This window comes from Helicoverpa zea, chromosome 26, assembly GCF_022581195.2.
Source record: "Helicoverpa zea isolate HzStark_Cry1AcR chromosome 26, ilHelZeax1.1, whole genome shotgun sequence".
NCBI lineage: Eukaryota > Metazoa > Arthropoda > Insecta > Lepidoptera > Noctuidae > Helicoverpa > Helicoverpa zea.
This window is the reverse complement of record NC_061477.1, coordinates 7,726,268-7,751,853: the sequence shown is the minus strand read 5'-3', so window position 1 is coordinate 7,751,853 and position 25,586 is coordinate 7,726,268. Positions and strand designations below refer to the sequence as shown.

Genomic DNA, 25,586 nt, shown 5'->3' with positions numbered 1-25,586 from the left:
CGGTTTGAATTATCTCCCCTACTCCATAGCCTCAAGTATTTTAGTTCCTAGTAACAAGCAAAGGTAATGAATATTCAGCCTAGTTGTAGGAATCTGTGTTAATGTCATACGTCGTCTTTAATATTCAACATGTTCTGTCTTTGCCTTACCGAGGAATTATCGGAAAATAGTCTCTTGATCTAAGATTCCTGATTCTTGAAAATATGTATGTATGTATGTAGTTACATACATTAACTGTACTTACATTTTATAAATACCTTACTTCATAAGACATCATTTTTAACAGCCAGTAAAAGAAATTGAACATTAGGTACATTAGTCAATATAAATTTTAATACATCATCGCATTTTTTTGTTTAGCCAATTACGATATTCAGTTTATATACTAACTCTTAAAAAAATACTCTGTGAACATAAATAGCATTCCAAGAATATGTATTAATATCTTAACTTTCACTTTAAACGATTAGACACAGTCTCAGATAATGGCGTTAAATCTTTAATTTTCAACAAAAAAATACACATCAAAAGTATCTCGGAATGCGGTGAGGAAATAAAATAAAACGAAAAAAAAAATATATGGCTAAACCGCAATCTTCGTGAATCAGAAGGCAACCGTAACGTCGCGTCGCCATTTTTGTTGAGCGCCATTTTTCCCGCGCGAAAGTTTGACAGGTGAGTCACGTTTGACATTTGTTAGGGTTACCGCTGCATTCAATAAAGGCTTTATTTATGACCTTTTTTGTAACAGGTATATGTATTTCACTAAATATAGGTAGGTCAACCGCACTCTTAGAAATAATCTAAGTATACTTCTATAGTAATATAATTAAGAGGACAAAATATATTTTTTGATTGTACCCTAAAGACTCCGAAACTACAAAACAGATTTGAAAAATTCTTTCACTGTTGGAAAGCTTCACTCTTCTCGAGAAACAGGCTATATTTTGTCCCGGCCGTAGTTCCCACGGGACGCGAGTGAATCCGCGAGATAACGGCTAGTGTAAGCATAAAATACATAGCCATACTTTATTGTTTTATCAGATATGTTAAGCCATTAATGTTGCGCCTTTCACTACCTCAAGATAATACACTCAAAGTATTGACAGATCTTATCGAATAAACACAGTAAAGCATGCATGAACATCAAGATTGGAAAGAAAAGCTAAATGCTTCGCTTTTCCGACTTTTCATACCTATCGCGTTTCTTTGTAGCAAAAACTAGACGCAATCGTATTTATCTTTACAATGTTCATATAAAATGCATTTTATATCGTCTAATATGTGCCCTAGGAAGTACATAGATAAGATTAGCCGGATATTTGTTCAAGTATCTTAGTTTATCAGATAAACGAAACGTCACTCACTGCGTAAACTGGTAAAACTGTTTAACATGGCGGTAAAATCATTCATTAATCTCGAATGCAGAATGTTTTATTTTGGAACACATCCATTTTTCAGGGATTTTACAGGAAAATACTGGAAAAAAACTACGTACTCGACAAATCTGTGAAAGAAAAATGCTTTGCATACCTATATGGATACTGACATGTCGATATAATTAATGGATCCGAGTTTCTGGTTTTAATTGTATTTTTCATAGTTATTGCAAAGTGAAGTTGAACATAATAAAAATAGGATTTACAGCGATAGTAAATTCTAACAAGTATAAGAATTGTCAAGTCAATCACGATTGAATTATATTAGTTTTAGAAACCTTCAACAATTAGATGGAAGACAACCAACGTTATGAACTAAACTAATAACATATTTTCAAAACATTTGACATAACAGTATTCAGCGCATATTACGCTCATTATAATATCCACGTGAGTCACACATGACGTAAGGTAAAGATTTTCAGGTAGATAAGCGTGTAACAGAACTTCCTCGCACGTGAGTAATTGATAAAGCTACGTTTCAGGACAATTTTGATAAGGATAAAGAGTAGTAAAATAAAAATAGGATAAAAAATAGTCACACTACTTGATAAACTAAGATTAAACTGCGCTTGAAGTTGTTGTCCGTTGTGTAACATTAGGTATCTACATTTTCTTACCCTTCAGCCCTTACCTATCCCAGTTTTTATTTGGGAGCAGCAGGGTGTCTTCAATTTCCATATTGCTCTGCTTGACGTCATCTATGCCATGTAACTCCTCCGTGGCTTTAAAAGTACGTTAAGCCATGGGTCTCGGCTTTTTGCATGTTATTACTAAGAAATGGCATAACCACCAGCGCTGCGTCTATAGGACTTTAATCATGGCCCTCCATATTTTGTTTTCCAAGGGCCTAATCTGCCAACTAATCTTACAAATAGGTGTGAATATCAGATAGGCAGTAGCTCCATATAAAACACTGGTACATTCATACTTACAAAATGAGACTAGAAGTCGATTTAAAACAGGCTCAGTCTAGGCAGATGATGAAAGCGCAAAGCCTATTCGTTGAACAACGCTCCGGTGAATGTTATACGCTTTCTTGACGTCTTAATAATATGGTGTCTTTGATTTATACGCGGGAATGTCGTAAATATTGTTTATCATTTCTTTACATCATGTAGAATACTCTATATGTGTAGGCTTTAATATTTTTTAATGCTTAATTAAAAAATAGTATGATTGTATCTAGTAATATGTGAGTACTAAAACAATCGATTCCGAGACTTTTCAGTAAATACCATAGGAATTGTAATTACGAACACAACTAAAGTTTATTTACAGTCATGATTTTAATTTACGACGCTTCCCTACAGTATTTTTAATTCCTTGATGTAATATACAGTTAATTAATTCAGTAAAGATACATTTAACCTGCCTTTATTCTAAACATCTTAATTTTTTTACAGCTTAAATTAGTTCCGACTATTGGCAGCCCTGACCAATGAAATTGAACCAATTTTATTTTTTGCGGTGATGACTATGCCATGCCGTCTGTACAGCCAAGCCATTGTTTCCATCGATTCTAAATCGTTCACCATAACGGTAATAATTACATTATTATCAAACTAATTTTTCCATCCGAATAAAATATAACGTAGCATAAAATTGTAATGTTAATTGTTTTTTTGTTACAACATTGAAATGTAGGTTATAGTTTAATTAGTGGATGACACTATTAATCGACTAATGAGGTTTTAAAAACCGTAACTCGAAAATAAAATGTTGTAAAAATGTTAAGTCAATGTTAAAAGTACTCTACCCATTGATTTTTCTGCTTTAATCAATTAAAGTGTATTAAAATTAGGTATGACACATTTTTTTTACGTAATAGGTAATTGGGTTCGTATTAAAAATATTAATTTAGTTCTGTTCTAAAAAATAGTGTTTCACGGTCATTTTAGGACCTGAATGTCATATCTGTCAGACTAGACTTTGATACTAGAGCTAGAGAAAGCGTATAATTGCATTTATTTGACAAAACGAATCTGTAATAAGTGCCCAATTCCTTTCGTTATACTAAAATCTAGTTTAGACACTTAAGACATATACTTAGTCAGAGACTTTTAGTTGAACTCTTTTTTGGTAGGTGGAAAATCATCAAATGATCGTAGGTGTAACGGGAGAGAGTGACAGACTCGTACTGCCTGAAATCCGCCATGTTCCTTCTGAAACTCTTTGTGTACAAGGATCGCGGTTATTCTTTCGAACAATGCCATACATAAAAGATCTTTTTAACCCCCGACGCAAAAACGACGGGGTGTTATAAGTTTGACGTGTCTGTGTGTGTGTGTGTGTGTGTGTGTGTGTGTGTGTATGTGGCATCGTAGCTCCCAAACGGATAATCCGATTGTAATGCGGTTTTTTTTGTTTGAAAGGAATGTCATTCGGGAGTGTTCTTCGCTATGTTTGGTGGAAATCGGTTCAGGTCTTCAAGGTCATCAGCTCGTTTGATAGGTGTGATTGGAATGTTACACGCTCAGTTTACTTGCAAGCATATGTGGGATCTGAAATTTGAAACACTAATGTCTTCTGGAACCGCTGAGCTGGTCTGCTGTTAGGGCACGAAGATAGGAGACATAACCCTGAACTGCCTTTTAGTAAACGCATCGAGTTTGGGCTCGTTGAATTTGTCTTGACTAGTTCTCTTCATGATTCTAATTGACGAGAACCTGATGCTGGAAATGGGATGTGACGGATGAAACCCTGGAATGCCGGAATGAATATTTTTGCTGAAAATCTAGAATGACCAAAAGTTAATCTTTATTGATTCTCAATCTGTGCAATTCTCCCAGAGCCAGTTTGTCATGAGGATTGTTAAACAGCTTCCTTTAGCCGTGATCGCATATAGCGACCCCATCTTAAAATAAAAGAAATTAAATGAAGGAAGGAAAAATTAAGGAGCTCCTTCAAAAAGCATGAAATAAAATTAAATTATAAATTTAAAAAAACCCCCGACCCAAAAAAAATTACGCAATGAAACCCTATAAAAAGCAAAAAATAACTTTAAACACTACGTAAGCACCAACTAAAGCATGTCAGACTAAATAAAATTTTGACGTGTCGGGGGACCGCTTTTTACCTTTAAAAATACTTACATAAATCAAATGATACCTACGTAATTACAACACTCGTATAAAAAACACGTATCTAAACACAATTATACAAGGTGTTGATTTGCATTTGTGCCATAGCTCAGGAGGAGGACATACAATACGTAAATAATCGATTGGAATTACAGTAGATGGGAAATAACTAATATGCACTGCTTTTTTTGTCATTGTAATGTCGTGGTATTTCCGAAGTAATCCAATTTTATGAATGAAATTTATGAGTGATCGTTGCGTATGCTTTGTGTTTGCGTTTGTGTGAGGGTGCAGCACGGTTTTAACGCCAGTAACATACGCGCCAAGTTTAAATAAGGCTGGATGACATTTACGGAATTCCGAAAAAAAATTAAAGAAAAAAAATTACGTACCAATTTTTTTATTGATTTGGGTCGAGAATCATTAGCATAATTACCTCCTTGAATATGGCACGGATGCAAATCAACAGCTTGTATACAAAGTTATAAGTAGTATATATAATGTAGTAGTTATAATTACTTCTAACGTTAGGCTAATAAATTGGAGCGGTCCCCCGACACGTCAAAATTTTATTTAGTCTGACATGCTTTAGTTGGTGCTTACGTAGTGTTTAAAGTTATTTTTTGCTTTTTATAGGGTTTCATTGCGTAATTTTTTTTGGGTCGGGGGTTTTTAGTATAATTACTTTACGTACAAAATAAGATATAGATTAATACCCCACCTTGCAATCTTCTTTTAAGATTGTTTAGGCACAATTGTTACGAATGTTCACAATTACAGAACTTGATAATAATCTCCTCATTTGCTTAGTCTAACTTCCCGACAAGTGAAATGGTTATCCCACCATCTCATGCAGCCTAATTAAACATTGCCTACAGATAAGCTTTTATCTAGAAGTTACACTGTAGTCTCACACGCAGTTAATTTCTGAACAATCTTTTGTAGGTTGAAGAGGTACATAAATTGACTGAGATGGGGACTAACAGGAATGGAGCTAGAATTTATTAAAAATCTATATAAATTTGATCCTGTCACAACGTATTACAGCTGGTAGTCACCCGTCTATTATACATTTCACAAATAGGCTTGAAGGTGTTTCCTCAAAAATACAGCAGTCACTCAATCGTAGAATCAGAAGACTTGTGGAACAGCCCATGTATCATATTATATTAATACCCAACTCCTCATTTCTAACAAAAAAAAACCGTCAGAACTCATGAATCGGTAATCCAATTTAAGTAACATACGCATCACTAGTTACAAAACTCGCCTAACGACAGCTGAAACTCGACTAATAATAAGCGACGACACGAATACAATACTTCCTCGTTTAGTCACAAAATGTCTAGTGCTCGGCAACCGCTTGTTACTAAATTTAACCGTAATCGGCTTAGAATAATTACGCCTGTCGCTGTGTTGTTATGCTTTATTTTATTTCACTTTCGCGGTTTTAGTATTTTGGTTTGTCTTGAGGATTTTTTTTTTTCGGAGTCATGTAGCTTTTGTTATATTCTTGGTCATCATTTATTTTAGTATAATTTACCACTTGTTGCTCTATCCTGGCGTGAATGTACAAACTTACAAACACAGGATTGTATTTTTTTTATGAATAAAGGATATTCTCGATTCACTTAAGTTGAGATATATGGCAGGAAAATAGTATACACTCCCAATTTCATTGCCCCCTTAAAAATCTTTTGCGTATTTTTGCGATTTACCTTTTCATATTGTTATACATACAAAAAGCTTTGTGTTGGGTTCATATTTTATACCTATAAAAAATTACATGTTATCCTGCTAAGTAACAAATATTTACAGCAACATGCATATTTAACATAAAATATTCAAGGATTTCACGACACACTTGAAGTAATTAGCCATGGTACTCAATCACTGAAGTCAAACTTTAGTCGTTAAGCCAATGCGTAAACTATGTTATGCAGCACGTACGTTAGTCTTAGGGCTCTTAACGAACTGGAGCTGAACATAAATCTATATGCGAAAAAGTCTGCTAATTTACGAAATGGCAACGCAACAAATAGTGATAGCTCGCTCATGCAATTTTGATCACAATGTTACGTGAGCACACGACAAAATTGACAAACACAAGCATAAATAATCTTAAAGGACACAGGCATACGACTGTGAGCTGCGTTCTCGAACCTGTTTTAGTGAAAATGGCGTCTCCAGTTGTTTGAATTGTCGAAGGTTAGGAAGGTTTAGGTTTTGTTCATGAATGTGACTTCAAGTTGGTTAATTTCGCAGTTTAGACTTGTCATGAAAATTAATTTAGGACCTTTATATGAAAGAGAATTATTTAAATTTTTTAACGCCTTTTTATTAATAAAATCTTTCCTTTCCTAGATTCTCAACTTCTCAATATCGTTCAATGATCATATCAGATCTAGAATCCAAAATTATTCTAGAACAATGTTCCATATTTAAAATGGCGTCTGCTTCGGTACGTTTCCGGCGTAGACAATAGACACTACTTTTAAAATAAACTACAACCTGTGCCTATGGTCTTAATTTGTTTAAGACTCTTAAACAATACCTTCTGTACTTACTGCAAAAAAAAACTATAATATTTAATTATGCAAGCTAGCGTGATATGTAGAGTGGAACAGGTGAAAACCACGTGGTTTCACTTGACTCTGTACTGTAATTATTTTTTATACTTACAAAGCGCAACCTATTAGGGGAACATGTTTGTATTTGCCTTAGAAAACCATCGAATGACCTCTCCCGCTGTGCAGCGTGAGAGGTATTGGTGGTGACACAGGAGTGTCAGACTCCTACTGAGTAAAACCCACCATGTTCCTTCTGGAGCCCACAGTGTACCAGGGCCGCGGTAACTCGCGTGAACAATCCCGACAGAAATGTTGCTTTGGCTTTTGTCAATTTCGTAACTGCTGTATATATTTTCATGATAGGAAAGTTATTTTTTGTCTTAAATCCAAGGCCATAATTATTATTATTTTATTGGAATCGCTAATCTAAACCACAAATAAAAAGTATAAATAATGTAATTAATTTAAATGGCTGATAGAATTATAATTTTATAACAAAAGAGGATATGCTGACCTCAATAAACATTCATAGTGATAACTGTCCTGAACTTTGATTTGGTTATTTATATCCTAACAAATGTTTACAAATTATTTCATATTTAGAACAATTTATAAAGACGCAAAAGACCAAAAAGCTGAAAGAAAAGTTTGTAAGCTTTTGGAAATTTAATTTTCTGTAAGCCCCAAATAACTATCCTGAATAGTTGATCCCATTTCGATGCAAGAATTCATCTGAGAAAGTATTATTCGGAGTATTTTCGTATCTATGTATTTATATTCCACATTTTATCCGCAAGTGTTCTTCAGAAATATGAAACACGCTCCCAAAGGAATTTCATAAAGTTTCAGTACATAAATCCAGTAGTTTTAGTATGATATTTTAATATGTTACACTAGGATTAACGAGTCCGATGTATCGATACTTAATAATCGATAAAACAACAAACACAATTCCATGTTATCACATCACTTAAAAAGTTTCAAATTTAGAATCAATAAATAAAGATGTCCGCTCACAATTTTATTACTGGCCAACATTATGGTTCACACATAAAAATCTTCATATGTGTGCAGTAAAATCTTAATCGGCAGTAATCTATTACAAGGTAAGCCAATCTGTTATTTTTATTTTATTTCTCGCAGACGATCTAATATAAGTTCTTTTCGTAATATGTATTTCTATTTTTATGATACCTTTACCCAAAGATCCGTAAACCTGTATTTATTGGGGACCATACATTTTCATAATACCTGTAGAACGAGACGAAAAAGACGCCAAAAAGGCGCGAAAGCTGTTCTGGCTTCGTATTTGGACATCTATTGCTTTTTAAAAGATAACACTTTATTGTTTTTATAGACTCTAGCTTCTGCTTTTATTATGTGAATCAAATATAGATTGAATCAATTAAGAAACCATCCTTTAGTGTCTATGATTCTAGCCGTAATAGGTTAGTTTTATCATCCATTTTGGCGAGCAACAATCCCTTTTATGGATCTAGAACAAACCTACTTTTTATTCAGATATTATTCTTACATTCACACTATAATTATGTGTATTATAAGTAATATTTGAAAAAGATATCACCTTGTTAGTAAAATGGCTCCCTTAAACCTTAAAATCATTCATCTGACGTCGGGGACCACAAACCGCCAATAAATTGCCCATCGATTTTATGTTGGCAGAAATAGACTGCAGTTTTAGAAGTGTGGTAGCACTGGTAGCTTTGCACAGGCTAAATATTGCGGCTTCATATGCTAATAAAGTTTATATAAAATAGTCTAATGATATCATTAGTATAATTGTTTCGAAATAATAAGCAGTTAAATTGATTTTGAAATACTGGCTCATAAAACCCTTACTGAATAAAAAAACTAGCCGATTCAACCTCTTTCAAACGGTCGGTACTGAGAACCAGAAAAATATGTATAGTATAGTAATAGTGCAAATAGTGCATTACACTATGGGTCCCAACCACCTGGCATACTCCATAGTTGACCCTCTTTCAAGCCACATCTTACCACAGTACCTACATTAATTAACTGCAGAAAAATAAATCCACTCATATTTGCGATTAATCTCCTAACATCAACAAACATTGACATACATCGTTCTAAATCTTCAATAGTCGTTCCTAACCTTGATTACAAAAATAGAGCAAAACGTTTAGAGATCAAAAGAGATTTTATTTGAAAACTGTTGAAGCTGAATTCGATGCGCGATTCACTCTTGACTAATCTGGTGGGATATAGTAAATGTCCTTGGGGGTTGGCATCTAGAATTAAAAAGGAATTAGTAAGTAAATAGGAGTATTCTTTAAATTGCTTATTTCACCAACTATAAAACTGATATAAAGTAGGTATCTCACAGATCTGTACTAAATTCTATTCAAAATTGGTGAAAGAAGCACTGAATATTTTTGATAAAGGATAGGATCAAAACAAAACGTGTTTTTGGTATTTTGTGTCTCTGTTTTATAGATGCTAGACGGAGATATACTGTATACCAAAAACACTTGTTTAGGATATGCTAGGATTTGAAAGGCTAGGAGTTGAAATAGGAAAGGATATTTTTCTAAAAAGAGTTTGCGTTTTCTATGTCAAAATATTCCTACCAACAAGTTTGTTGATAACTTTATTATATAACTTGTATAAATATGTATAAAACATAATAATTACCATGAATCAACAAATATCAACATTTCAAACTGGTTCTAATTACGAAACTACAATATTAACATTCTTAATAATTCGACTTCCTGGAATAACGTGTGACATTAAGACTGTAATAAGAACAAGAAAGTATATTGTTACTGAAATATATAATAGTGTTACTAACCCAAAAAACTACTACACATACATAATTTTTAACGAAAAGAGGTCAGCGTAAGGTAAACTTTTTTGTAACGTGCACTGAAAATAATTTGAAATAGTGCCAAATACTAGGAAGTTCCATTATAATAGAAGTACCAAAAAGTCATTTAAACTTTGGCAAAAATAATTTAGATTTTTCGCTAATATTTTTAGGGCAAAATGAAGGCCAAATTAAAAATTAGAATGAAGTTGCAAATTGCATATAAAATGTGGAACGCATATGATAGGTCAGCAACCCTGTATAAAGATATCGCGAACAGACCAACACGTGGCTACTATAAAGTATTTACATAATGTCGGCCATGACAGATAGCCGGATGACGGTTAAACAAATCAATAATTAACAGCTTCGATTTTAATGCAATTTAAACGCAGTGATATCAACATTGGCAAAGTTATATTTATGGTTTTCCATGATTTTGTGAGATCCAAATGTTATTCTTGATGACTTTAGCATAGTCATGAGATTCGAAACGTATATCGTGAATTATCAAAACAATCCCAATTTGTTTCCGAAAAAAATGATAAGAGTACTATTCTATCCTTCTTTCCCATTAGAATGATTATAATATTTTACTGTACTTTTCCCTTATAAGTATTATTTTGGCACATTATCTATAGTCATCCATACCGAAATAGCTACCAGTCTTTAAGACAGAATAGAACAATTTTAGCCGTCTAACTAAACCCAATCGTCCTACATGAGTGAAACATTAAAAATACATACAAATATTACATCTAATCACAAAATACTATAAATATACGCTAAAAACAGAATAATTGATACATACCGGAGTTCTCCTAGATAGGAGCGTGCCAACGGGACTCGGTATCTTGGTGGGCGTCCCCGCATGCGGGCTGCGGCCTGTCAACAAACATAACACATATTATTTAGACATTTTTTACTCATATTGATGTTTTTACGTTGACTACTAATGGTTACTCCTAATTAATAACAGTTGCCTGACAGTTCTCTAATCTTTATACTTCGAAGTTTTAGATATGTTATACTCATAAAGTCATAACACAATATGTATTCAAGCCAGGGACTGTTTCAGGGAATCCTCTGAAATATTATATTTAAGGGACACGTAAAATATACGCAAAGAAGCAAATTAGAATATCATAGAAGTTATTCTACATTCTACAGAACCAATATCAACAGCAATATGTACTTCCTAAATCTGAACTCTTCAAACGTTGCTTTTCTTTTTCCAAAATACGTAGGTCACATGGAACCCAAGTCTTACTATCAGGCATCACGATAAATCTCGAAAGACTTTGCGATCACGACTATCCTAAGACCCCACATTTTTTACAAGAAGAAGTTGCTACATCGCCCAACTTATTGGCAGATTAATGTTCAACTTAAATCTAACTTATTTAACTAGAAGTTCATTTTGTTCTGTAAGTTATTTACTTCGTAGGAAACTCTAAGCCTTGATATCAGATACTTAAGACAGTCTATTAAATGTTCGAAGCTTGTTTGCATCTTTGAAGCTGAGCTTTGAGTAAAATAGTTTTTGCGTAGGAAGGTATATTTTCAGTCGTAAAGCTGAAAAGTTTAGCGCGAGTTCAAATTAATTGTCTTTTGGTCTAGAAATCTCATTTTATTCATGATGCTTTGGATCTAACTGGATGCAGGAGATTCAGAGTTTTTAGTGGAAGTCCACCTATCTAACTTCCACAACCCAGATCAGGTATTCTATAAATCACGACCCATAACGGCGGCACAAATGTAGAAATGCTTTATTTAAAGAATCCACGTGCTAGTCCAAACATTTTTGCGACTAAAATCATTTTCTTTTGTAATTATCGATGTGACCAGACATTAAACCATCAACATAAACGAAATTACCTCCTAAATATGCCCAGAAACAACAAATATTGCATCATTATGGCCCCATGCGACCTTAGCGCGCTATATTACCATAACGACATTGAATATAATTTTTCTGCCACTCCAAACTTGTTTAGTGCGGATTCAGAACAGCATAAATATAAGCTTCACCTTCCAAGTTTTTAAAAATATGAGTACTACTATCCAGTATATCGTTCAAAAGTTTATACGGGTGCTGTTGCGCGCATTTTATGTATTTATGCACATCGTGCTGGTTTAGCACTTAGGGAAATTGCAGCTTTATTTTATTCAGTTAGTTTTATATTTAAAATTGGATCCAAAGATCCAGAGGTTTCCAGCTTCATATAATCTCCATGTTTCGTCGTCAAGGCGAAAAACGTCCAATACTGCTCAAAGGCCTCCCATAAAACACTTCCAGACTGTTTGCCCATAATCACCTTAGCATGCGTGTAGGTGAGCGCAGTGTGGTATACTTTAACCCCCTTACTTATAAAATCTCTAATCACCTTCTAAGCAACATTTTAACTAATCACTACTTAATGTCTTAAGTAGTGATTAAATGTTAGTTAAGACATGCTTAAGCAACGTTCATAAGTAAGAATTTTCTTAAACAGCCCTTAAGTATTACTTATATTTAATTCACGTTTATAAGTAAGGCTGTTAGTTTCGAAGATGTCATAACATTTACCTATGTTGTAATTAATAATGTCAGACTACAGAAAAATATTTATAGGAACTGTGATGAGAATTTCTCATGAACATCGTAAGATCGATTTCAAAATCGCAAATGTGCCAAAACCCAACCTACTCGTGTACGAGTATGTAGGAAACGTAACAATAACATTTAAGATAGGTCACTACTTCGTCTATTTGCACTGAATTACTGTCAGTAAACCGGACAATATATTTCGAAATTTCAAAAAATCTAAACTGCACATCTCTCCAAAAGTTTCTGGAAAGTCATTTTTTGGACACAAACTCCGTTCATCATCATCATCCTCTCATCATGACAAACTCCGTTATGTCTTAATAAAAAAATATATGTACCTACTTCAAAGGGACCATTGCTAAGGACTTATCAATATTTTGGGAGAAAATGTGTCTATCAGTTCTTATATTGAAAAAAAAAAATGCAAAGAAACCTTAATCTTTCCATCAATATAAAAATTAAAAACTACACATATTTATATCTACTTTAGTTTAACATATATCGGTAAAGCATGTAATACCTAGTAACAACATAAGCGGCCGTGTGATCATAGTTCTCACATTACCATACTGACCGTGAAGCAAGTTGACTCAAGTTATGTGGGCCGAAGATAATTAATTATGCAAATATTATTGTTTTTTATCAATATTGTTGTTCAATACGTCCTATGTTTGTGCTTCACGTTTATTCAAGGTTATATTTTAACCTAAATATAGAATATTCTGACGGAAAAGTGACTAGTGAAAAATCCGCAAACTCAAGAGTTGCTCTTAAAGAATGAAATGGAAAAAGATAAAAAAAAACACGATGTCGAATAAATACGACACTCGTTTCGCGTTTTCTTCATCGCAACCTATTGAAATAAAGTCTTTGCATCCTTAAAATATTTTCTTTTCAGTTCAGAAACAGGACAAATGTAATAACAAAACCCTCCAGATTGTTCTAGACTTTGCTGATGTATCCATTTCAAAATAACCGACCAACTTAAATAAAACAAAACCACAAAAATACAGCTACATATTTTAATTACTATACAAGTAACTATTGGCATAGTGAAACATTGCTCAGGGACTTGGTTCAAAAGGGATCTAGACTTTTGCAAAAAGATAAAGCAGAAAAGAAAATCCTACAGAACAATATTCTAAGAAACAAAGGAAGTTCAAAATTGACCCAAGAACCAAAGACACAACTGCATATATAAAGACTCACCTAGTTCAAAAGGGATCTAAATTTTTACGAAAAGGTAAAGAATATCCTAGAGGGCAACATTAAAAGAAAAAAAGGAAGTTCAAAACTGACCGAAGAACCAAAGACACACAACTGCATATTAAAACTACATTTAACATAACTCGACACAGGAGCACACACCATTAAGTAATGGTCTAACGGTGATGGCAGACACTTTAATGGTGCATTTCCTTAAGACAACACTTATGAGTTCCTTGGAAATCATTTATGTAAGTATTCATATGTTGGAGTTACTGTTATTGGTATACTATAAAGAAAAGTGTATTTTAAAGATAGCTCTAAAAGTTCAAGATAAAAGGCGAAAGTTGTAGACCATAATGACACGTAATAAAAATAAGACGTAATATTTTTGACAAGGACTTAAAAAACAGTAAAAAATGGGTGAATAAGTTAAATATTTTTTTGAAAAGGACAAAAGCCTAGCTTATCATTTTGAGAGAAAATGGTGCTCAAAAACCGTGTATTCCTCAATTATAATATTTACTAAAAATCATACTTTACGGTATGACTACGACCTCTTTCTTGATTACCACTTTAAAGTGCACTTCAAAAAATAAAAATAAAAACCTTTCCCGCCAATATTAGTTTAAAAATAGCCGCTGCGTCTGTCACAAGAATCAAAGATGGCGGCGGCCATCACGTAACTGAATCAACTCGTGCAATAAGTCGACCTTGCACCTTTTACTGAAATGTTTTAAGTGCTGAAAAGCTTTTACCTGGGTAGTACAGTTTTTGTGATGGAATTGAATTTTCTGGTAGAGAATAGTTTGTATGAATTTCTGAACGCACAACTGTTGTTACATAGACAATATTGGTATGCTCTAACTCTCCGTAATTTTGAAAAAAGTTGGGATGTGATGATCTATATGTTGGCACTTGGCAGGACTACATTGCTGCTACGTATGTATTAAACGTATGTAGTATCCGATCGTTTTTCAGAAATAAATGCTTATTATGCGTTTACAGTTAAATATTGTGTACAAAACTACAGCAGCAATTTGATTTGAAACCATACAACTTATGTATTGACGTTTTTAAGAAATATTCAAAAGCGGGATAGAAGAAAAACATTTTCTTTCTCACAATTTCATTCAAGGTTTCTATTATTTACCATCAATCAAAGCTTAATCATAGCTAGTCCAGCCGTTACCGAGTTTATCGCGCACAAACTGCCGTCAAAAGTTCAAACGGATGCGTACAAAGAATCGTAAACACTTCAATAACACTTTGAAGTTTATTATTTTATTATAGTCTGAAATATTATAGTTCGGCCATTCAGAGAATGCGTTCCTGACACGTCGCGATTGAACTGACGACGTAACTACATTCATTGATTATTGATATAATAATGTTGTTTTAATGCTCCTCAATTGTTAAAACGGTAAACAACCAGCAAAAATATTTTTATCGTAACTGCAACGCCATTGCAAAGTTACGTCGTCAGTTCAATCGCGACGTGTCAGGAACGCATTCTCTGAATGGCCGAACTATAATGTTTTAATATTTCGTGAAAAGACTGTAAAATCTTTACGAATATAATGAAAGTAATATTAGCTCTGTGTTACTGTTCTGAAACGATTTAACTGTAAAACTGACTAACCAATTTTGATTGTAAATTAGCAAGTGCAAGCTATTCCCCCCTGTTTTAACCGCTCAAGTAGCTAATTCGCGCACCCGGTGAAAAATTACTTGAAATTTTATTCTGGTTTTTATACTGGATATTAGTTCACAGAAGAAAACATTCACATACCCAAAGTAAATGCTTTTATTTCAAATAGACCTTCGCAGACTCCTATGAAACGTCACACTAGTTGCACGGTTCCAAAAAGTTGGTCTCATAGAGAAGAGCCGGCAAGAAACTCCATAGACACTCTTTTTTTTTAAAGTAATAATTATGTTCACAAACATTTATCTTCTATACATTCATACTTTCTCGTTTTATAATATTAGGGAGATGAAAATACAGCTGTCCTTTTAATTTCCATAAAATTATGATCCTGATATGAATACCCACAAAAATACTTATAAAATGAAAGTTTAAAGACCATTTCTAGCTAGAAAATGCTAAAACCATGTTAAAAATGTAAATATGACCTAGAGCATTGAACCTACGAGAACTGAGGGCGTGAACCAATCAATGGTCATTTCTGTCACCATTTAGTTCCATTGACCTTAATATAGTTTATGGTGGGCATAGTTCCTTTAGTTATTTCCTATGCTTAACATTCATTATTCTAATTGATAATGGACGAAGTATGCATACCGAAAATAAGTGCATCCCGTTTTCGCAGCAATACGAGTGTACCTACCGATTTAAGCTTGTTTCTATAAATGTTTTGCTTATTATATTAAGTAGGTTTTTGCCTTTCCATCCGAGGTTTTTATTAAAATAGTATATACCAATCTTTTATTGTTTCCTGTACTTTATGGGTACTGGGCATTAGATGACTTTATATGAAAAAAGTGTATTTTTTATTATTGAATTAAAAAGCCCCAAAATTAGGTAACAACAAAATCCTAAAGTAAGTAAGTGCAGTCAGAAATTGGATGCGTCAAAACTGAAGACCGACCGATATGTCACACTTTAGAAGAACCTATTTCTAACAGTAACTAACATTAAATACACCCACAATAAAGTTAAATAATTCGTTCAAGATGCGGGTGAAATCGCAAACAACAGTTAGTGTCACATATGTACGCCAAATGATGTTATTTCAGTAAAATGCACGAGAAGTGGAGCGGGAAAATAAGCAGGTGTGCACTATGGCACGCTATTTCCGGAACAAGTGCTGTCCTTTGTGTTTTAAAAATAGAATCCATACTCTTTTGTTAGGACTTGTCTATGGTGTGTTAAAAAGATTGGAGACGTTTAAATTTTTTATTCGAATGTGGAACGCGTTTATTCGAATTCTTCGATACTTTTAACCGACTTCCCAAAAAGGAGGAATTCGAGATCAATTGGGTTTTTATTTTTATTTTTGTTGTGTTTTGTAAATTGATTCAATGTCTTTATGCCGAATGGTAAAATGTCGCTGAGCTTTATTATGTTAAGGCATCGTTCAGACCAAACGTATTGTCGGCCGCTGACTGTGAGCGCGCGTTACGCAGTTTATTGCTTTTCCATATATATTGAAATTGTCGTTCACACCGAACCGACTATACGCTATTTCGTCGTCTGTTGTCGCTGACTCTCAGTGGCCGATTATTTTACTACGCGACTATGCACGGCGGACGCGGATTGGCTACGCGGACGCAGTTGCCGAATAGCGCCGCTCCGCCGCGCATCGGCCGCAATACACTCGAGAAACAAACTTCAATGAGGACAGACGTGACACGTGACACCTCGCGATGTTCGGCACCGAAAAGTTTATTGCAGAAGTACATTCTAGAGAATGTATTTGGAATGCGAATTCAGAAGAATTTAGTGATAGAAACTTACGAAGATGCGCTTGGGAAGACATAGCATCTGTTATGTATGAAGATTGGGGGGTTCAAATACTGAGCTCTTTTATGTGTAGAATAGTCAGCCGCTCAGCGTACGCATCTAGTGTGAACCTACACGAGCCTATTCTTTTGTTCACACATATAGCGCATCGTACGTTATAGCTTATTGTCGGCTTGGTGAGTACGCGTACTGCAGATTGAGTCGACGTTCACACTGGGGCAGACAGTGAGTATACTCACAGTCAGCGGCGGACAATACGTTTGGTGTGAACAATCCCTTAGACCTTTGTATACCCATATCTGCAAAATAATTTTCTATTCTATTTGTTTGACTTAAACGTGTGTACAAAATCGTCATTATCTAAAAAATAATCAATCAAGTAGGATGAACTCTTTAGTATTCAGCTAATTTAGATATAGTATTACCTAAAAAATAATATCAACATATAATCTGTTTTAACTCGCCCTTACTAACTGAAAACCTTTAGGTCATACCAGTCATTGCCCATCGTAAACTCAGTCGCATGGTGAACGCATACTCATAAATATTTCAATACTCGTACAAAAGTAAAACGAACTGAGAGGTATGTGATTGTTGACAACTCACAATATTACTTGTAAAGTGCTTTTAGAAATAACAAAAGTAATAGTAAGTGTGACCTTGTGTTGGTTATTTTACCTTTTGTCCCTTGAGTCTTTCTTTTGGTCTTCATGGTCAATATAAAATAATCCGATTCTGATTTATTTTTAATGCCTTAAAAATCAGCGCTTTGCAAGAGTTGCGCGTTTGCAAGGAAAATATGCCAAACTACTTATTATAATAATTTGTTCAACTGACGCTTGAATTTTCAGGTCCCTTTAGATTCTTTTAAATAAAAATAAATAATATAAGTGAGGTTTATGATCAAATAAGTTTAATTTAACAAAGCATTCTTTCGTTGTTGTTAATATAAAGATATAGCATTCGCTAATTCAGTATTAGTAGTAGTATAAAGTGCATATACTTTTAAGTGTGAATACGATTTGGTTCAATGCATAGTTCAAAAGACTGTAAACACTGTTGGTTATTTTAAAACAAAATCAACGTTTATATCGTTTATCTAAACGACAACAAACTTCAGTTTATATAGGTCAGTTCAACAACAAATTACATAATTATCTACAAATTAGCAGTAGGCAGTAATATTTAATGATAATATTTGTAAATGTTATTGTTTACACTTAATTGTTTTAAATATTCTTACTAAATAAATAACCTTTGTTCCATTATGCCGATAAACAATTAGTAAATATTTTATTTTAATATTTGAATCTAATCTGTAGGTATTATGTTTACTTGCTGCTGGGGCTGTGGGAATGTTCGAAAGAGTTACTGCGGCCCTGGTACATAAAGGGCTCCATAAGGAACATGATGGGTTTTAGTCAGTAAGACACGAAGAAGTCGGACACTCCCTCACGCTGCAGGAGGGGTCATTTGATGACTTCCCAACAAAAGAACAGGAATGTATGTTTTTTAAGTGATCGTTATTGATACAGTAGTTAACCGTAGCAAATAAAATTATAAATTTAAAAAAACCCCCGACCCAAAAAAAGTACGCAATTAGTATGACAAAAGGTTAAAAACGCTAAACCCTATAAAAAGCAAAAAATAACTTTTAACACTACGTAAGTACCAACTAAAGCATGTCTGACTAAACTAAATTTTGTCGTGTCGGGGGACCGCTCTAATTTATTAGCCTAACGTTAGAAGTAATTAAGTATATACTACTTATAACTGTGTATATAATTTTGTTTTATACGAATGTTGTAATTAGGTAGGTATCATTTGATTTATGTAAGTATTTTTGAAGGTAAAAAGCGGTCCCCCGACACGTCAAAATTTAGTTTAGTCTGACATGCTTTAGTTGGTACTTACGTAGTGTTAAAAGTTATTTTTTGCTTTTTATAGGGTTTAGCGTTTTTAACCTTTTGTCATACTAATTGCGTACTTTTTTTGGGTCGGGGGTTTTTTTAAATTTGTAATTTAATTTTATTTCATGCTTTTTGAAGGAGCTCCTTAATTTTTTCTTCTTTCAGTTAATTTCTTTTATTTTAAGATGGGGTCGCTCTATGCGATCTCGGACAAAGGATGCTGTTTAACAATCCTCATAACATACTGGCTCTGGGAGAATTGCATAGATTGAGGAAACATAAACCTTTGGTCATTCTAGATTTTCAGCGAAGATATAAATCGGTTTATCCGTTTCATTCCGGCATTCCAGGTTTTCATCCGCCACATCCCATTTCCAGTATCAGGTTCTCGTCAATTGAAGAGAACTAGTCAAGACAAATTCAACGAGCCCAAACTCGATGGGTTTACTAAAAGGCAGTTCAGGGTTACGTCTCCTACCTTCGTGCCCTAACAGCAGACCAGCTCGGTGGTTCCAGAAGACATTAGTGTTTCAAATTTCAGATCCCACACATGCTTGCAAGTAAACTGAGCGTGTAACATTCTTCTCACACCTAACAAACGAGCTGATGACCTTGAAGACCTGAACCGATTTCCACCAAACATAGCTAAGAACACTCCCGAATGACACTCCTTTTAAACAAAAAAAACCGCATTACAATCGGATCATCCGTTTGGGAGCTACGATGCCACATACACACACACACACACACACACACAGACACGTCAAACTTATAACACCCCGTCGTTTTTGCGTCGGGGGTTAAAAATAAAGCACACATAAAAAGAAAGACTACATGTATGCTATAAGAAATTCTCTTAATTATGGTGAAAAGCCTATCTAAGCGATTATATTAGACAAACGACTTAGTTTTTAATACTTTTTTTCATAAGACTTGCTTTTTACTTAGAAACGGCAGTTTAGAGCAAAATAACCATCGTAATGGCTCTTTCTAGTATACTTTCTACGTTTTGTATAAAAAGTTATAATTTACGGCCTAGAAAAACATTTAATAGGCTGAAATCGCTAAGTAAAAGTGTGTTTACTTTTGAATGCCTAACAATTGGTACTTGGTACGCGTATATAATGTCTTTTTAAATTCGATTTTGCGATTCCACTATCGAAGATTAAATAAAGCTAAAACTTAATTTAATCCCTCCATTTCAAAAGATCGAACATTTAAAATGTTTAAAAGCAAGTCCAAGCAACTTAGTACTTACTACTTTTGCATAATTTCTTTATTAAATATACTCTCTGTGATTTATGGATAAACGTCTGAACTGATTTAAAGAGTTTTTGGTCAAGTTTAAAGCCAAAGATTATAAATTACCCGGGTAACAGGGTTGCGGAGATCCGATAGACTTAGACTGTCGCACTATGTAAGACACTGGTATTCAGTTGCATCAGACAAAGTCTAGGCATATGAAAGGCTTATCCCTACTATCCCTACTAATATTACAAATGCGAAAGTCACTCTGTCTGCCTGTCTGTTACGCTTTCACGTCTAAAGCACTGAACTGAGTTTTATAAAATTTGGTACAGAGATAGAGTTGACCTTGAGAAAGAACAGGATAGTTTTTTATCCCTGACTTTTGAAGAATTCACTTGGAAACGCGATATAACCGAACTCTACGCGGGCGAAGCCGCGGACGGAAGCTAGTGTACTAATAAACAGTTGTCCTCATACGTGGTTACTTTACGACAGCAATCAGTATTGATTACAAATCATAGGCTTAATGGCATATTGCAAGGTAGCAACTGATCGCCTTTTGACGTGTCGTAAGCGGTCGTTGATGTAGCAAAGCGACATTTGGATAGATTATAGGCCTACCTATATGTAAACTGGACATAAGCAATCGCCAAATGAAGATAGCTTGCATCTTACGTGAAAACAATCAGAATTATATCGCAAGATTTTGTCAAATGATGCACCCGAAGACGTACTTTGGATGATTATAAAATTATAAATGATTCTTTCTTTCTTACCAGCTTTGCTCAAGTAGGAGACAGTAAGCCTACGCCATGAATCATTTTACTTAGTGTTATCTTAAGCGCATAAAAATCCCGCTTTCAAATTCGTTCAGTAGTTAGCAGGTAAACAAATAATTTGTAATGATTGCATATATACTGCAGTGTCGTTCGTCTTTGTGACATGTCGTAAGCACAATTGATACGGTACATAGCGTCATTTGACTAGATTAATGACAGCTTTACTCAATCGGAATCAGGTAGGCAGCGGCGGCCCTAGCCATTGCGAGGCTGCGTGCGGCAGGTCTATGCGAGGCCCTTTGTCCTATGTGAAAAGTATGTATTGCGAGAGTAAGCTGGTGTTTTGATTTAGCTAAACGTCATGTATGAGTAGAAATGGTCAAGTTAAACAAATTAATAAAATTTTATTTTTACTACAGTTTATATTTAAAGAATCACAAAAAATAAAACAAGTGGAAAGTAAAGCACCCGCGAGCGTAGCGAGCCCAAAAATTTTTGAGGTTTGGGTCACCAAAGCACGTAAACTTCTATAACAAACAACAGTTCAAGGTGGAGTCGCGAGCGTAGCGAGCGCGAAAATTTTTGAGTTTTGGGACATAAAAGTTCTCTAATCAATTTAGAAGGAAAGGTACTGTTAGGTGAACAGCCGCGAGCGTAGCGAGCGCGAATTTTTTTGAATTGTTTGTTTAAGGACTCTCAAATTAAACTCGGAATTAAGCAAAAATAAAAAAAATCCATGACTGGATTGAGAGCCAGTTGTGGGTTGTAGCGCGAGCCCCCCCCAAGCGCGAGGCCCTGTGCGAGGGCACAGTTCGCACACCCCTAGGGCCGCCACTGCAGGTAGGTTCCTACCGGTAGTTGTTGGTCAACAATTCGTATACATACAAAGATAGTCTGAATTACGTGTTCTTTGCGAGCTTGAAAAGCAGCACATATTTGGGTAAAATGATGATTGAAGTACAAGGACAACAACGCGAGATAACCTGGACTGAAATCTGAAGTCTAAAATCACCAACTCGCATTGTGCAAGCGCGGTGATTAACGCTCAATCCTTCTCCGTGTGAGAGGAGGTCTGTGCCCAGCAGTGGGACGATAAAAAGGCTGTTGATGATGACTATTTTGTTTGGTATAGCGCCAATCATTGGGAGAGGTTTACGTTCAGCAGTGGACAGCAATATGATAATGATGACAGGTATAAAGACGTCAGACAAAGAAGTATAAAGGAAAGAATAGGTACATGCTGCACCCACTACACATAGAATTCGGATAAGAGTAGGAGGATAATGATGACTTTTATCACAAAGAATGAGGTAATTAGAACCGAAAGTAGGTAAGTTACTTTTGAAGAAGGTGTTAGGCACCACAACATACTTAATAGAACTTTGATTTGTCCTTTTTTGAGAGAGGTATGAAGATGTGCAATTGTGTGAATTTTAAAGTCGTCTGTAGTTTAATAATTTCTGCAGTACTGGACTGATTCCAATAATTCTTGGTATTAACGGAAAGCTACCAGAATGCCAAAGATATACAATTTTATATAGCAAACTGAAGACTCCCTTGATCAGAATCTAATTGGTATATTAACAAGATGAGGGCAATTTTTGTAGCTTGGAGGTAAATAATTAGTTTCCTTAAAAAAACGTAAGTACTTAGCATTGCTTAGTCACACAGATTTCACAGGAAACTCGAGCGTAAATTTCCTGTACAATAAAATAAATAAATTTCGATTTATTTTGTTTTTATGGTGTGTAAGTAAATACCATCTTTCGATACTGATTAGGTAGTAGCTACTCATATACTATCTCTAAACAATATAATATGCAATTTTTATCTGATAATAAATTCAGATAAGCTTTCCGTTCTTATATTATACCTAAATGCGAAAGAGTTTGCTTGTTTATTTATTACGCTAAACGGCTGAGCCCATAGCCATGTTCGCCATGGTCATAAGTAGAACCCAGGAGAAGTCTATTTTTTACAGTCTATATTTTATCAATGGGCACGCGAACTAAGTCGCACATAGAAGCTAGTAGATAATTAACATTAATTAATACCTAAAATATTTAAAAAATTACTTACATTTAACAGCCAGCTGCCTCGGACTCAGCGGAGGCCTATCATCAATAACAACGTCTTCTTTAGTCAAACTATTGATGTTATACTTCTTCACGCTCTCCGCCCAGTCCTGGATCCAGGTCTTATCCCCTTTGCAGCGGTTCAGGCTCAAGTACGACAGCTTCCCCACAACTTGCTCCGGTGTCATGTCCGAAGACACCCCACATTCCTCCCTCAAAGCTTTCTGTGCGTTTTTCAATGCGGTACTCTCAAATTTAGCGTCCTCCAAACCTAACTTATTACTGGGTAAGGACACTGGGACAGAGGATTCACGGGACAATCGGTGGATGTAGTCCGTCTGGTCTATCTCCGACTTGGTCAAGCTACAACGACGGAGCACAGGCTCTATCTTAGGAGGAATTCTAGAGCTAAGAACACCGGATGTTGTGACCGATGTAAAACTGCCAACGTCTACATCATCATGCTTAGGAGGTGACTTCGCAAAGGTCTTTTCAGTAATAGTCCTCACTCTATTCTTTATTTTTTCTAAATAGCTCCTTGTGGATTTAATTTGTTTGGACGTTTGAGCTGCTAAGTCATTCTCAGTTGGTGATTCATAACAGCATGAAATCTCTAAGACATTTTTGTCCTTAGAAACTTTTGGTATTTCAAATGATTGGTTTAATAAAGGACTACGGAGACCAATATCTCTTCTCGGTTCTTTAGTTATTACTCTCTGAGGGTTGGGGAAGTCAAAGACAAGCTCAGGATCACATTCACTGCCTTTCTTCTTACTTTCATCAAGAGCATTTGATAGGGAAGGTGCACCGAAACTCCTGTCGATACTCATCCTTGCCTTCTGTTCCTCAGTATAGTTATCTCCTTCTATTGTGTATGTACCAGTCGAGGAGTTATCAGACTGAGCATCAACGTCATCATCAATGTACAGCGGTTCTTTTGCAATACACTTCTTAAACAAGTCAGGGGTCTCAGAGGAAGCTCTACTTTTGCGAATCAAAGGACTTTTAGAGTGTTCTGGAGTGGACAACCCATTATCAGGTGTAAGGATATCTAATTCAGGACTGGATATGTCTGTCAGCATCACTCCCTCAGGACTCTGGTCTATGATATCAGCCATAGCATGCCTGTTTATGTTCCCATAGCTAGGTGTTCTGTGCACCTCTCTCACGTAAGAAGTACTCTTCAGTGGCAAGTTCAGCCCCTGACGAGAGGTAAAGTTATCACTCCTAGACATTATACTATCAACTATAGGACTCTTGGACGTGCGTTTTGGCAGGACATTGTCAGTGACAGGGGACTTACTATGTCTATTTGTAACAGGACTTGTTATGTGCGAAGCGTTTTGTGCTAATGGACTGTTCCGGAGCTTCACTGAGCCTGATAGGCCGCTGTCTTCCTGGTCTGAGGAGAAGTAGCCTTCCGAGTTGTACCCTTGAGCTTTGCGGGGGAGCTTCGCGCTCATCGGGGGCCGCTGCAGGGTCGGACTTGGTCTGTGGAGGCTCGCAGACATCGACTGGACTCTCTGGTGGCGAGCCTGCGACTTCTTCGCTAGCTCCTCAAGTTTCCGAGTGTCCACAGGCTTGGCCGCGCCGAAGTCGATGGTAAAGGCCATCGGATGCGGTTTCGGAGTGCTGGGCTCGGATTTGTCATCGCGAACTGGCTCTTCGTCGATCTTCAAGCTATCCGACGACGACTTGGAGATGGTCGCGTCCTGCCCGTCCGACAGAGGACTCGACACGTCCCCCTCAACACTAACACTCATGTTTTCAAGGTATCACGCAGAATAAAAGTGACATCATATTCACAATACGAATTCTATACAGCTTTCACACATCACTTTAGAAAACGAATATCAAGGTAATCACACCACACAGCATTGAATTTTGAAATGATAAAAAGATACTTTCGAAAAGTGGAACGAGAGCGCAAAAACTAAAAAATATGAGCTCCACCTACAACATTCGCGAGCGTTTACGAACTATGAACGCGAAACTCGAAAGGCTCCGAATACGAATTCTCGACAATAATGTCAGACGTGACAGGTGCCAGTGACGTCCGATTCGACACTGCGATTGGCGATTGATTATTTTATTGATTTGGCAACACAAAGATATTGGGCAAGATCAGTGACCTTCTTTGTCAAGGAAGTGTTTTGAAATATCAACACAATAATGTTTCATGGCTCCAAATCGTTATCATTTTCTATGGCTTTTTGACACTACAAGATATTGCGATAATTAATACAAGTCAATTAATGATCACGGCCAACTCTTTATTTAATTATTATAATTTTATGTAATAAATATTATATTGCTAATTTAAATTACGAACGCATCTTATTTGTTTT

General features: G+C 35.3%; 1 protein-coding gene and 1 long non-coding RNA gene across 5 annotated transcripts in view; both read right to left on the bottom strand.

The window, feature by feature from the left end:
- The window catches only part of LOC124642939, a 65,064-nt gene extending 39,770 nt beyond the window's left edge, over positions 1-25,294 (bottom strand). For 3 of the 4 annotated variants that reach the window (XM_047181732.1, XM_047181730.1, XM_047181731.1), the window contains exons 1-2: positions 23,243-25,293; positions 10,755-10,828 (exon numbers count right to left, since the gene is read on the bottom strand). In XM_047181732.1, coding sequence (XP_047037688.1) covers positions 10,755-10,828; positions 23,243-25,001 — 1,833 coding nt within the window. In that variant the 5' untranslated portion in view covers positions 25,002-25,293. Of the gene's footprint in view, positions 1-10,754; positions 10,829-23,242 lie in introns of all 4 variants that reach the window. The other variant, XM_047181733.1, reaches the window with a different exon arrangement.
- Positions 9,256-9,980, bottom strand: LOC124642940. The gene is made up of 2 exons (XR_006985836.1): positions 9,769-9,980; positions 9,256-9,365 (listed from the first exon to the last, which is right to left on the bottom strand). It is a non-coding gene; the product is annotated as an uncharacterized LOC124642940 (long non-coding RNA).
- Positions 25,295-25,586: the final 292 nt, after the last annotated feature.